Genomic DNA, 15,132 nt, shown 5'->3' with positions numbered 1-15,132 from the left:
CTGGGTCTTGTGGGGAAATAAAAAGCCTGACTTGTGGCTAAATCTTATTCCTCCACTTCTAAGCCTGACTTAGAAGTCAACTGCTCAAACAGGAATCAGCCACGTTCCTTTTAGATCAGGAACAATCTGTTTAAGGGAGCTGTAACACCCAAGCTGACAATGACATGACAATGACACTGGCAGTTAAGATCAGCAATTCTTTCCAGAAAGTTTTTTTTTAAAAATTGAACATTTTATAACATTCCATGAATTCCAGCCTCATCCCTCTGTCTCAGCAGTTCTAGTTCCCCTTGGTCCTTGCATACCTGATGGCAAGTGTCACAGTTGTGTCTCAAGTACCTGGTGGACAGAGAACAATCCCTGAGGAAGGGAGAGTGACCAGCCCAAGCCACCGTGGCCAGTACCAGCAGCACCCTCTCAACACAGCAGGAGTATTCTCCAGGCTTTCAGAAGGCAATCACTGAAGCTATCTAGGTTATAGATAGCTGAAGCTAAACTAGGTTATCTGTGAATCACCACCACTGCACCTGGTAACTTGCTGTTTAAGCCCTGAAGAACAGAGGGTGGGCAGATGGTAGAGAGGCATGAAAAGAACTTCTCCAACAAAGCAGTAATAATAAAACATAGGCTGTTCCAGAGGACTACTTTTAATGTACTATTTGTACACCACAGCAACATCTTATTTGTCACCCATGCTAATTACAGTGAAATACCATAACAGGTATGAGAGCAGATCCCAGGGTAGTGCACAACCTGTGCCAAATATAAATATGCTGTGTTACTCAACATGTCCACTTCTTTGTCACATTTAAGTGGTTTAAATGATCGCTGATGTATCTGTGCTCAGGAAACTTGGCTTGTTTCAGGCTTTTGAAAGCTTCCCACTTGGCACGTCTCTCTTCCGTGTTGTGTTTGTATTCCTGTTCCTGTGTCAGGTAAGGCTGGCTGAGCCAATATTCGTTCTCTGCTTCAATTTCCAACCTTCGGATCATTGCTTGCTTCATGGAAATGGTAACCTGTCTTGGTCGCCTGTACTTGCCAATCCACTGTTTTCCAGGAATTCTCTTCCGCAGCAATACTGTTGTTAAAAACATTTTGCCTTAAAACATAAACAGAAATATAAAATACTCATTACCTTAGCGAGAAAAATACAACTTTGACAAGAAAGATTAAAAGCTCTGCACTCACTCCACTGCCTTTTAGCTGGCTGGTTTGAAGGTTCAGGCTCAGAGCCTGGTAACCATCACAAACAGCAGGCAGCACAAGGCCAAATACACTGGAAACTTCAGAAGCAGAAAAGGGGAATTAACATCTATGTAACTTAAGAATTCATTCAGTTATTTTTACACTGCAATTAAAGCATACCCTCCATAAATTATTTAAGAAAAATCCAGTCACAGATACTCAAGAGTGAAAGGTTCACTTCGCTCATGCCTTCTTCAAATAGTTGTCAAAACAGAGTATTTCCAGCTGTCTTCTCGATCCAAATCTGGCCTTTCCTCAGCATGAGGTTTTGGACTACAGTCTCTCCGTAAGCTTATTAGTAGTATGTAATTCCCCAGTCTCGTACCCTGACCGAAGGAAATCTGTATCCTGAATTAGACCAAGTGGCGTAAGCGGAAAGCAACAACAGACCCTGCCACAGCACGCTGGGTGTAAGGCGCAGGAAAGGCCGAATGACGTTCAAACTTTACACAAACGCTCTTTGTTAAGCTGCTCATTAGTCCCACACCCGCTAACGCCCACGTTTCACGCTACACGGGATTTCATCAGCTTTAGGGAACCACAGAATACGCGGAGTTGGAAGGGACCCACAAGGATGATCGAGTCCAACTGGCCCTGCCCCCGACATCCCCAGGAACTACACCATGTATCTCAGAGCTGTCCAAACCCTCCATGAACCCTGTCAGCCGTGACCAAGTCAGTCACCCACGCACCTCTAGCACGGCACAAACCAGCGCTGCCGCTAACAGAAGCCAACCCAACCCGTTCCCACGGTGCAGCTGTATGCCCGAGTCCCACTCTCTGGTCCGAACTGAAGCCAAGCCGCGGGGATCCGTGCGGGCACGGCTGCCCCAGTCCCCAGCTCCCCTCCCGGCCTCACTCTCCGGGAAGTTCCGGCAGCGGCGGCCCCGCGGAGGAGCCAAGATGGCGGCGGGCGGGCGGGCGCGGCTCTCGCGAGAGGCGGCGGCGGCGGGCGGGGCCCAGCGGCGCCAATGGGGCTCGCGCTGGCGGCAGTTTGAAGCCCCTCAGCGGCGCGCGCGGCCCGGCCCGGTTTCACTCGGGGCCGCCCCGCTCCCGCTTCCCCCGCGCTCCGCTTCCCCCGCCCGCAGCCATGGATGTGACCGGGGACTTCTTCGGCAAGCTGCGGGAGCTGGCCGTCACGGTGGAGAAGGAGGTGAAGCAGCTGGAGCGGGCCATGCGCGGGGAGGACGCCGGTAAGAGCAGCCCGCACGCTGGGCCTGAGGGGTTCCCAGCCGCTCCTTGCGGGATTTGCGCTCCCGCCTGCCACTGCCCCCCGTGCTCCTCTGGGAGCGCCTGTGGTGGGGCCGGAGGTCAGCCTGGGATCGGCTCGGCTGGGAATTATTTGGGCTCCTCCTCGTCTCGTTGTGTCGCTGATCTCCATTGTGGGTGGGTGGCTGAGTTTTTTATCACGGAGGAAATCAATGTGAGTGGGATGAAATAAGAAGCACGTTCTTGCTTTTTCTTCTTTTCGTGGATCAATTTTGGAAAACTTTTGCAAGGCGTGTTCTCTCTGGACAGATAGCTCAGGCTTCTAATTGTGTTTATCTCTATGTTATGTCTTGTCACGTAGCGGGTGCCCTCCTTTACACTACTTGCATTAGCCTTGCTTTCAGTAAAAAAAAAATTGCGTTGTGTAAGTGAGCAGTGCATCTGCCCACGTGCAAATACACACATACAATGGAAGAATTCAATTTTCTGCTGAGATTTGTTTTTCACTGGTCTCTATATCACTTTTTTTCCGATTTCATCTAACCTCTTTAGGGATAAAATTTTAGTACAAGTAATTCTTGACATCCCGGGGACCCACTTGCTTTATCAGTATCTGTTATATACAGTATTAGCTGCAACATTAAGATGAAAGCCTGGGCAGTTTCTCTGTGGAGTTTAACACGCTGTACAAAGAGCAGTTTTTTGCTGTGTGAAGTGCCTGACAGGAACTAGTTCTCTTTGGTTTTGTCTGTATTGACTCTCTGCAGGTTATGAGTCCAACATCTCTAATATTATAGAAGCACAGAATGGTTTGAGTTGGGATGAACCTTAAAGATCACCTCATTCCAGCCCCCTGCCATGGGCAGGGACACCTTCCACTAGACCAAGTTGCTCAGAGCCCTATCCAGCCTGAGCTTGGACACTTCCAGAGATGGGGCCTCCACAGCTTCTCTGGGCAACCTGCTCCAGAGCCTCATCATTCTCGCAGCAAAGAACTTCTAATATCTAATCTGAGTCTTCTCTCTCTTAGTTTGAATCCATTCCCCCTTGTCCTGTCACTACATGCCTTTGTAAAAAAAGTCCTTCTCATTCTTGTGAGCTCCCTTCAGGTACTGTAAGGCTGCAATTAGTTCATCCTGAAGAAGCCTCACTTTCAGGCTGAACAATCCCAATTCTCTCGCCCTTTCCTTGCAGGAGAGGGAAGGCTGAGAGATCCATCTCTCTGATCATCCTGATGTCCCTCCTCTGTACCAACTCCAGCAGGTCCCTGTCCTCCCTGTGCTGGTGCCCCAGAGCTGATGCAGCCCTGCAGTGGGCTCTGAGCAGAGCAGAGGGGCAGAATCCCCTCCCTGGCCCTGCTGCCCACCACTGGATGCAGCCCAGGACACGTTTGGCTCTCTGGGCTGTGGGAGCACACTGACAGCTCATGGCCATTCACAGCTCAGTGTCAGTGAGTGCACATTGACAGCTCATCTGCTAGTGCAGGAAATTGTAGAATGTTAGTAGAATGTTACTAGAAATGTAGAATGTTACTTTCATGCTAAAACACTAAGGCACCTCTTTTATTTTCTTAACTCTTTTATGTGAACATTCATCTCAGACTATGAAGATGAATCTCCGCTTGCAGTCCTGCATGACCTCCATGGAGAAATCAAGACTCAGAAGGTAACAACTTGCTTCCTTCTTGAGAAATTACATGTGTGTGCATGTTCCATAAACTTATGGTTCTGTTTTAGTCATTAAGCCACAATTCAACTTTGTTAGTCAGTAGTTATAACCCTTATATTTACTCACATCTAAGTCCTTTTAATGGCCATGGATATTGGGGTAATGCCCAAAAACTTGTGGGTAACCCAAAGAAGGTTTAGCAATGTTTCTTAGTTTGCAGTCACTGCTGTCACTCAGGTAAGCAGGGAACAAAGGTTACAAGGAAGTTGGAGCAGTGCCAAGGTAGGAGGAGATTGATTCAGCAACAGCAGCTCCCAACAAAAGAGAAGCTTGCTTGTTTTCCATGACCAGCCTTTGGAATAAAATCAATCTTCACAGAAGTTTCAGTACCTTCAGCCATTCAGTTAAACTTGTGAATAATGTTGTCTATTTCTTGTACAGAAGCCGAAAAAATGGGTTATAGAAATGAGCAATATAGAAATAATTGAGTGATCTAAAAGTAAGATTTACCTCCTGCTCTGCACTTATTCTTTGTATATATGGAGTAAGAGTCCAGACTAATTGCTGTTACCTCATATTTTTCTGGAGTAAAAGCATATGATTCCTTGGCAAGGTTACCAATAAGCAGTTATCACACTCTGAATTGTCATCATAGTTACTTTTATAAGATTCCATACACTTAGGCTCTATGTATTCCTGGTATTCTGTAGGTATATATACCTGATGGTTTTCAGGTATAGAAAAGACCTAAATTCGCTGCTTATCTTCATCTGAATTGCAGTTGAATACTTACTCTCAAAATGCTTCATGTGTACACTACCATGTGATGATTTGAAAACCAGTATTTCTTTGTTTCCCTCTCTGTCCCCAAAGCAAGATGTTAGTGCCAGTCTTGGTAAGATTTGCTCTGAAAAAAAAGCAGTTCATGAATTTATGAAGGCAAGTGAAATCTTGTTGCAAAGAAATGCAGCAGATCTTGGAAAAATAAGAGAGCTGTTCCAGAAATATGGCTACAAACCACATGTCAATGACTCTACAGGTAATGTTTCTTGTCAATACAGTATGTGAAGAAAAGTATCATTTTTATAAAATGTTTCTCTTCAGCTATGTGTATATTTCTATTAATTAGGAGATCAAGTACACCTATGTTATTTGCTTTATAATAATAGCCAGATGGTAGATTTTGTTGTGGTTGGTGCTGTGAGACCAAATAAACCAAATAAACCAAAAACACAAACACTTGGAATTAGATCTTCTGGCGTGCCTTTAGGTTAGTGTATGTTGGATTTTGGGGTTTTTTCAGTAATAATTATATTCAGAAAACATGTTAACAAGCATGTTTTGATAACCCAGAGACTTCTGCTGCTTCAGCTTCTCATGCATGAGGAACTATTGTAGATGCACCTCAGCTGGTTTGTATTCACATGTGGTGGTTTTATTAACTTAAATCACCCCAGAGAAAATCTTAAAGTGCCTGTTTCACAGCACAAATGGGACAAGAATGCTCAGGAATTAGGTGGCATGTGAAAAGCACTAGCCCCTTGATCATTGGAGGGGAAGAAGGTCCTTAATCCAGACAGAAAATGCGCATAGAACCGTCTGAAAAATCCAGATGTGCCAAATGAGTTAAAGTACTACACTTGTCAATACTGCACATACCCCTTTTGGTACCAAGGGCCCAATCAGGCTTCAGAAAGCTTTTGACATGGTCTTAACTTGCTCTGAGCACTATCCAGTCATTACACAAAACAAAATTATGGTTGTGAACCAAATTGATGTCCAAGTTAAGCTCCTATAGCTGTTTTACACAGATAGGGCAGAAAGCTCTGATTTTTTTATGGTGCCTTTCTTCCTATACTCTTTGCCTTTAAAGAAATCTCCAAACAGAGCTACAAGGTTAAATTATTTTTTAAGTTGTATTTTTAAGCTAAGTGTATCTGAAGAGATAATACCACTGCACACCAGAAGGTATATTACTTTAAATAGCCTCCCTCCCCCTGCCCACCTCACAGAATCAATTAAGTTGGAAAAGACCTCTGAATCATCAAGTTCAACCTGTGGCTGACCACCACCAAGTCAAGCAGACCACGGCACTGAGTGCCATGTCCAGTCCTTCCTTAAACACCTCCAGGGACAGTGACTCCACCATCTCCCTGGGAAGTCATTCCAATGTCTAATTACCCTTTCTGTGAAAAAATTCTTGCTAACGTCCAACCTGAATCTTCCCTGCTGCAGCTTAAGACTGTGTCTTCTGGTCCCATCACTTGTTGCCTGGCAGAAGAGGCTGACCCCACCTGTCAGGGAGCTGCAGAGAGTGCTGAGGGCCCCCTGAGCCTCCTTCTCTCCAGGCTGAACACCCCCAGCTCCCTCAGCTGCCCCTCACAGCACTTGTGCTCCAGACCCTTCACCATATTCATTGTCCTTTACTTACTACATCATGCAGAAATTGACAGACACTACTATTTGGTTACACTAGTATTTGGGTGTACTACCAATACTATTTGGGGTGTTTTGCTTTATCTAACTCCAAAAATGTACAAACTATGCATTAACATATTTTTGCAGTAAACTATTGCTACTGAAAAAGCCGTCCCCTTTCACAAGTTTTTAGTTACTGCTTCATAACCTTTCCTCAACACAGTTTTTCTGAAGAATGAGCATTTTAGTACTGTATGCAGCCTTTGCTCTTTTCCCAAAAACCTTTTCATCTCCATTCAGGGAATAAAATACATTTATGTAAAAATCTTTGAATTTCATTTTCCCTGAAAATAATATTTACCAATAGAGTGAAACTCAGTAAATGTGTGACTTATAAATATAGCTTAGCCATATGACTGTAGCTTCAGGTTCAGTACTTTAAAATTAAAGAAGGAATCTATTTTAAGTAAAAAAAAATTGAATACTGGGGAAGTGTCACAATTTCTGACAATTTTTTTTTAATTTCTTCCCTTAAAAAGAAGAGGAGGATGAAGCTAAGAGTGAATCAGCAATGTGTGCCCAGAATAAATCTGATGAAGAAAAAGCAAATGCAGTGCCTCGGCTCTGTGCTCCTGCAGAGGAGGCGGCGCTGGCCAAAGACCCGCTGCGCGTCCCGCAGCTCTCTGACTTCGGCCTCTCGCAGTACGCCTTCCCCCGGCCCTGGAGCGCCCTGAGGGCACAGCGCGGCTCCAGTGCACGTCAGCTAAAGGCCCAGAGTGACACTCCACTGAGAGTGCCAACGCCTCAGGCTTTGCCCAAAACACCCAAATGTAAGCTGAAGATGGATGACTACGAGTGTGTGACACCGAAGCTTGAGCACTTTGGCATTAGTGAACATACCATGTGTATGAATGAAGATTATACCATGTCACTTATTCAGAAAACTTCTCAGGCTATCAAAAAGTAAGTTGCTGGAATTCAGATTATTTCTCTACTGAATCTTCTGTATTTTCTTCTTGCTGTACTAATTTCTTGTTCCTATTGCCCTTCTTTTGTCTTGAGGTGGGTAATTGTTATCTCTCAGCTGCTGGGTCCTGTTTCATTTAACTCCCTACACATCTTTTCACACGCCCATTGCAGTGCCAGATGCTGACATGAAATACATCTGCTGTGCTCCTTGCCTTGACTGCACCATAAGAATCTTCCACACACAATGCATTTACAAGAGAAAAATACAATGTGATCTGTTTTCCTTAACCAAAGGTTTGAGCCTGGGCTTTCTGCCATAGATACTACACAGCCACTGTAAAGGTTGCAGAAGCTTTATTAATATAAACAGAAAACAGTTTGTAAAGCATTCAGTAAATTTTTAGAAGCACTGTATTGTCTCCAACATAAGCCCCACCTTACAGTTTGTTCCTTTTGCTCCAGTCTTCTGTTGAAAAAATTTCTCTAGATTTTCACTTTTCTAATTATAAAGGAAAATAATTGCAGCAGGTAGGTCATGCACATAGTTAATAGGTCATGTTTTTATAGTTAGTTTTAGCAATATGTCCCATTTTAAATTTACCTAAATATTTGATATTTCGAGAAATTGTTTTGAAAACAAGGATCATGTGCACGAAAATCACTTTAAAAATTCTACTGGTTCTACTCCTTTTGAAAACTAAAAATCATATTATTTCCACTACCTCTATGACTTCAAAGACAAAACTGACTTGAAAAGTTACTTTTTTATTTAACCCAAAGTTTGAGATGTGTTCATCTAAGTAAAATATACTGCCTATACTGTTTATTGGGGTTGTGGAGTTGTTTTGCAGCTTAGACATTCTGTAGAGAAGATCTAAATCTGGTTATGATATTTAAGATTACTTTTTAAACATTTTAAATAACTTTCTTTAAAGACACAGATTTGTATGTAGGTTAGGTAAGTTTCCACTTTTTGCCTAGTATTCTCTTAACTGTAAATGCCATTTTTTCACTAGAAAATCTTGGATGCGAAAAAATAATTTTAAAAATTTGTTTCCAGTGTTATGGAATCAATATTAAATAGCTTGTCATTTTGAAATCACTAAATTTTATTTTAAAATAATTTTGGGATCTCTCCTTCTAAATAGTTATGTAATTACTAAAATTACTTGAAAGCTCTATAGTATTTGATTAAGATAAACAATTTTATTTATACTTAAAAATTCAATTTAAAATCTTTTCCTGTTCACAAGACCCTTATTAGTTTAAAAGCAGAAAAGATTTCCTCTTGTTCTATATAATTTCATAGTCATCAGGCAATTCAAAATAAAACCCCTAACACAGAATTGTTCATCTGTGGCATCTGTTGTACCTGGACATCTGGTTTAGGTTTGGTTTTTTCTAAATGCCTTAGACTGAAACCTCAGTATATTTGATCATTTGTGGCTGGACTGAACATTTGCATACCACAAATTGCAGTAGAATCACACATGAAATAAAATCTATAAACAATTCTTATTTGAGAAAACTATTTTCTTACTTGCTTATTCATAAATTAATACTAGAAAAGTGACTAGGTTGGCAATATTCCTTTAATTGTGGCTTCTTCATACTTGAGAGCTAATTGGGGATTTGGTTTTCAGGTTTGTTAAAAGAGGAGATGATAATGGAGGGAATTTGCCAGAAATGACCATCAAGGAAATCATGGTTACTCCTGCATCAAAATCAAGTAAGAGAGCTGAGAATGGTAAGTAAAAAAATCTGTTAAATTAATATACATACACATTTTTACAGAATGCATGTGCAAGTGTATTGTAAACACATTGGTTAACTTTAATTGTTTTTCTGGTTAAATATATTTAATTCAAGGCAGGTCATTCTATGAGTAGTAATGTCCCAAAAATGTTGGTGGCTTCTATGGGAAAGTTTCTTACTTCCTATAAATTGTTTCTCATTCTTGTACTCCTATCCAATTAGAATTACACAGAGGAATTTATAATTTGGTAACTGCAGCTTATCCATGTTTGAAATAAAAATACTATTTTGCCAACTTAGCTTTTTTTCCTGAGAATACAAATTGGATCTATTTAAAGACAGGAAAGAAAGGGGCTAGCAAGACAGTAATTTAAGACTGTCAAAATTAATGCTAAAACTTCTTTGAGAGGAGAAATAGGTTATTTTAAAAATCTTGAGACCAACATGGTGACAGTTGGGTAAATGAGAAGGTAAAGCAATGCTGATTTAAGTTGGGCTTTTTCAGTTATATTCTGTAGTGGGACTAGAATGACTACTTTGCATTACCTGCCTTTAAGGAATACTGTAATTTGGATGGATCAAGCAAAATATCAACTAAAAGGATACACTTGTTTTAGAAAATGAAACTGGAACTGGTAGTTATATATAGGGGGGTGTGTGTGTGTGTACATACATATTTTTAATTTTATTTCACTCACCCTTGATAGCAGCAGCTGACTGGATGGCTTCTCCTATGGTATTTGTGTTCTGTACTCCTGATGTGAAGGACTCTTCCAAAACAAATAATACAGTATTATCAAGGTCACCAGAGACCAAGGAACTGCCTCTTCCCAGTCATGCAGCAACACCACAGTGTCCAGATTTTCAAACAAGATGGCTAAAAGCAGAAGCTAAGGTAGTAAATAGCAGTTATGTACATTTTCCCACACTTTGCCATAAGCAGATTTTAAAATGTCAGTCTGGGGTTCTTTTCCAATACTATTTTTTCTTATGTCACTATAAAAGTTCTTTCTAATAGTAATTATGTAAGAACATTTACTAAATACTTTACCTAACATAAGTAAATTAACTGAAGGTGTTTAATACTTCTTTTGCAGCAGCAGGTAACACCAGGGGCAAAGCTTGAGTCAGTGACAAAGAATGAAGCAAAAGATGCACCATGCAAAGAAGAAAGAATTCCTTTTGCTGCAAGCTCTCATGAGTATCTTAAACATAGTGAGGACCCTTCCCCTCCCAGACTGGAACACTATGACCATTTACTCAATACTCCTCCACCTCCAGAAATAACAAGGATACCAGATAATGTTCTAAAGGTTAGCTAATATGCTTTTTTCCCTAACAAATTTTAATATCAAAATACTAGAATTGAAAGGGCCTAGTTCTATCTATAATCCATCTGGTTTGAGTTCTTTGGTAATTCTTTTTATTCCTGTTTAATGTTTCCTATAGATGCTTTCCCAATATAATCATAAGGTAGACTCTTTTAAAGCCAAGGAAATTGAGACCAAGGCAGGAAATACTGCAAGATATGAAAGTGGTTCCAGGGATTACAGCAACAAAGAGAACAGGTATGATTGCACTTCACAAATTTGGTTAAGTAATTTAATTTGTAGGAGGTACAAAGAGGCACTAATGCACTTAGAAATTCACATAGTTGCTTGCTATTTGACTATCAAAACAGCTCTTGTTTCTCTGACTAAATAACTGGGGTTTTGGCATGGTATATAACTGCCTGTTTGTAAAGAACAAATATTATAGCTGGTGGTGTGTTTGGATCCTCCCAAATAAAAAAAAAAAGGCAGATTTTTACTGTAGGTTTATCTGTAGGAATACTTTGCTTTGTGGCAATAAAAGCACCAGTGAATTCTTTCTGGGTAAACTTAGGCAATAAAACAAAAGAATTTGGTGAAAAGTATCTAAGTGAGAATTGATTTCAAACTTGTTTTGGTAAAGGCAAAATACTTGAAATGAAAAGCTACAATACGTATGAGTAATCTTAGAACAACTGAGTTACAGTTTTATAAAGAACACCATCAGTTTGAATATAAGGAAGGTTTTATCACAACTTTATCAAAGCGTACATATTCCTGATTCAATGTAATATAATGCTTGTTGATTATCTGTTAAACTTAGAGTCTGTAAAGATTATTTAAATAGGAGGTACAAGGAACATGTAAGGAACAACAACCCAGAATGACACCGATAGAAGTTGATATCTTACTATTCTTGGGAGTTGGAATCAATCTGAGTAATCTCACTTTACATGACCCTTCATTTTTTGTTGTCAAGACAAAAAAGACACGTTTTCAATATTTCTGTCTTCTGCTAATTCAAAATATGATTTAAATAAGCTCATTAACATGTCTGGGTATATTTTTAGAGGATATCGTGGAGTTTTCAAGACAAACATGTGAAATGAAACTGAAGACCATGTTGAAATTTTCACATTCATGGATCTTATCACCAAATCATAACAAGTTCAAAAAGCAAAAGGAAACACTGGTGGGAAGAAAGAGCCATACCGAGAACAGGCTTAATGGAGAACAATTCTTTATCCATTATGTGGAAGTACTTGTTTGAACTAACAGCTTGTGCTTAATACTCTATTGACATTATTGGCAAAATGAGGGGTTGTAAATATATTGCACTTCAAAGAAGAATGGAGATCCATGTACAAGGTGGTGCTTCAGTTGTTTGTTGTGTAGGATTGCATTTGCAGTAGGCTGTAGAGAGTGCCGTTAGACTGTAATAAAAGGAAAGTCCAGTATATTGCTCTCAAAAGTGGATATGTCTGGCTGTTCCAGTGACTCTGCGTCCTTTCAGGGCTGAAGTCTGGTGCTTCAACAGTATTTGATATCTTCAACAGAAACAAGTAAATTTGTTTTGTATTGGAAGAGTAATTCCTGCTTGACTGTTTAAAGCAGTTCTGTACTTTTAGTCCTTTCTGCAGTGCTAAGATGTATCTGACACATCCCTGCACCAGACTGACTGTTACCTCTCTGGCAGACAGGCATTTCCCATGCAGCTTCTTCCTTTATGCATCAACATAGTATCAGGTGCTATGCATCTGGTTTCTTTGTAGCTCTGGAAGGTGACTCCGGCTCTACTGTGAATCGTTTGAAATGTGCAATTGTTACTGGTTATGTGTATCTTAAGCTGCTTGGAAGAATTTGGTGGCAGGCCTGTAGGCGATTGCTTCCTCTCCTGCTGCTGCCATGTGTATTCTCTTCAGTGCTGGTATCACTTCTAAATGTGCACATCTAACCCTGTAGTAGCTGGCCAAGCTGAAGTTCTCAGAGCTGTTTGGAACTCTTTTGGTAGTCATAGGAATTAGGATTTTTTTTCTACCAGCACTTTTATTGTTTTCCACCAGAAAAACCCAGCTCCATATCCTTGTTAGGAGCCAGTTTGCTGTTTCCAGTGTCAGCTGTTCCTCTAAGTGACACCAGGACTGTTCTTACTATTTGTCTTCCATTTGATGACTGAAATTCTGTCATTTATGTGAGGGCAAACATGCAACACATGAGAAGGGAGAGACTATCGCAGGAGATAGGGATAAGTGGATGTTTTTCTGAACTCAGCTCCACATTTTTTTTAAGTCTTCATGATATGCAAACGTCTAGAGAAGCCCACAAGTATTTTTTCATTTGTTTAGACAGCAAGCCAGATAGCCTTTTAACCTGAAATGGAACAAGCAGCACTACTACAGGCCTTGCTGTATTCCCCCTGCCTTCAACTAATGAAATTCACAAAAGGGCTTAGAGAAGTCTTTTCCCTAAACTTGAGAACAACTCAGCACTCCACTGTGCTTTCCTCCATTAGGGAAGTGTGGAGCTGTACCTTGCAGTGCTGGGTTTCTCACTGCAAGGCACTTGCATAATTTTGCTTGCCTATTAAATTTTTCTGCTACACATTATTAACTAATAATTATCTTCAATATAATAATTGAAATCTTAGAGTCTTCTGGTCTACTCAAGCTGTTGTGACATGATACAGGGATGAGACTTTTTGGAATCAAGAAATGAAGTCATATGCATCAGTTTTGTTTTTCTTGCCTTCAGTATTACTCCAATATATGTAATATTGTTGTTTGTATTTGTATTCTTTTTTTTATAGGCAAAGCATGGCTCTGAGATAGTTTTTGTTTTGCTGCCATGATTTTATCTAATTTTAGTTTTTTGTACTTCACCTTTGAAACTCTTTTAGGTTTCAGGATGTCCTAAACAGTACTTTGAGTAATGGGAAATTACAGCAGTGAAAGTGTAAGCACTGGAACAGGCAGCCTAGAGAAGCAGTGGAGTCTCCTCCTGTGGAAACAGTGAAAACCCACGTGGATGCAATCCTGCTGTAGCATGGGGGGTGGGACAGATGGGTGTGTGGCTGTCTGATATACTGGAACAACCAAGGATGCAGCCATGGGGCTGGAGGAGGGTAAAACTCCTCTTAGGCCAGTGTTGCTGCTGGAGAAAGGCTCATCCAGCTGCACTGTGAAGTTAACAACCTGTCAAAGTGGGAATGACGCAAAATAAATTTTACAAGTTGGTTTGTTGTGGGGTGAATCTCTTTAACAGCATTGGCCTGTAAGGTTGGATAAACAGCAGCTATGTAAGTAGCAAACAGAGCGGGTCTGTGAGAGACAGCCATCACCTGAAACAAGCAAAGGTGCCAGAGTACAGTTTTGTGTTATGCTTTATTTAGTTTAACTGGGGGCTGCTTCCACTAGAGCCTGTTTCACCATTCCCTTGCGCAGAATTTAAGGGTTGTACGGTTTTACAATAGATTTCTTCATTTGCCAAGACACAGAAAGGCTAATTATTTTTGTCTTCTCATCTTGTTTGTCCTTCCCAACAGTAATCTCAAGCTCAGATTTTGCCTTTTGCCCATGTGAGTGCTGGATTAGATGTAAGGGAAGGGTGAGAAGGGAGATCACATCTAGCAGTGCCTGCTCTCAGAAAAGATTGAACCCAGCACAAAATTGCTCTTCAGTATTCAAAAACATCTGGGAAGTACAAAAAAAAATCATAGCCTTTTCCTTCATTTGTTCTAGTTCTTAGTATTTTTTTCTTTTTCTTTTTTTAAAGTATATCAAATGTGTCAGCTAACAGAAGCTTCTCCCCCTAATCCCATTTGTTGTGAAAGGAGCATCTTTCTTATCTGGGAAATACTTTGCCTGAGGTTGAACACAATTATAGTTCTCTCCGTGAAATGAAACTTCCCAGATGGTTGTCAAAAGGATAATTGACAAGGATTACTTCTAGTGATTCCCAATGTGCTTTTATTGAAGATTTTATTAACCACTGGAACAATAATTGGAGTCCAGGCTTCCTTTTTTTTTTTAACGTACCCTGGCTTCTTTAAATTTCCTGTAAAGTGTCACATTTGCTTTGTTCTCACTTGTCACTATTCAAATGTTCCAGCACCCATGGTGGTTGCATGTGCTCCATCAACAGCTGTAGCTGGTGTTGGATCTACCTTCTGTTTTGGGAGTACCTTGTTGTTCCCCATGGGACAATAATACAGATACTGTGATGTTTATAAGGAGCGAAGACAATATCCAGTGGCCACACTATGGAATCACATGTGTGTTAGTCCACTGGAGCACAATTTTCTGCCAGGAAGACATTGGCTCATGCTGCCTATATCAACTTAAATGTAAATTCTTATGCTTCTCTTACACTAATACCTACTTTTACAAAGAGGCAGTTGACATCATAGCAGGAGCTGACCAGATCCAGGAATTTCTTTGAACCTGTCTTGCCTAAATTAAGTTGAAGAGTTTTAAAAAAAAGTAGCATAAATGTGTCTGCATGGGAAAAGGTCCATGGAATAAGATGCTCTGTCACACAGGCATTTATCCTGAGGAGGGGC

At 40.7% G+C, this 15,132-nt stretch overlaps 2 protein-coding genes across 4 annotated transcripts; one reads left to right on the top strand and one right to left on the bottom strand.

Annotated features, from left to right (window-relative positions):
- Positions 1-629: 629 nt before the first annotated feature.
- MRPL57 (mitochondrial ribosomal protein L57) lies at positions 630-2,185 on the bottom strand. The gene is made up of 2 exons (XM_058825107.1): positions 1,938-2,185; positions 630-1,099 (listed from the first exon to the last, which is right to left on the bottom strand). The coding sequence occupies exon 2, from the start codon at positions 1,092-1,094 to the stop codon at positions 783-785; it is 312 nt and encodes a 103-aa protein (XP_058681090.1). The 5' UTR covers positions 1,095-1,099; positions 1,938-2,185; the 3' UTR covers positions 630-782.
- A 62-nt stretch (positions 2,186-2,247) lies between these two features.
- Positions 2,248-13,911, top strand: SKA3 (spindle and kinetochore associated complex subunit 3). Of its 3 annotated transcripts, none has more exons than XM_058825101.1 (9): positions 2,248-2,438; positions 4,055-4,119; positions 4,996-5,161; positions 7,080-7,503; positions 9,153-9,256; positions 9,975-10,159; positions 10,362-10,577; positions 10,714-10,832; positions 11,645-13,911. In XM_058825101.1, the coding sequence occupies exons 1-9, from the start codon at positions 2,336-2,338 to the stop codon at positions 11,676-11,678; spliced, it is 1,416 nt and encodes a 471-aa protein (XP_058681084.1). In that variant the 5' UTR covers positions 2,248-2,335; the 3' UTR covers positions 11,679-13,911. The 3 variants fall into 3 exon arrangements, with proteins under 3 accessions (XP_058681084.1, XP_058681085.1, XP_058681083.1); XM_058825102.1 differs by having other exon boundaries at positions 9,972-10,159; positions 10,365-10,577; XM_058825100.1 differs by having other exon boundaries at positions 9,972-10,159.
- Positions 13,912-15,132: the final 1,221 nt, after the last annotated feature.

This window comes from Ammospiza caudacuta, chromosome 2 (assembly GCF_027887145.1).
Source record: "Ammospiza caudacuta isolate bAmmCau1 chromosome 2, bAmmCau1.pri, whole genome shotgun sequence".
Taxonomy (NCBI): Eukaryota; Metazoa; Chordata; class Aves; order Passeriformes; family Passerellidae; genus Ammospiza; species Ammospiza caudacuta.
This window is presented reverse-complemented; position numbering and strand designations above follow the sequence as displayed.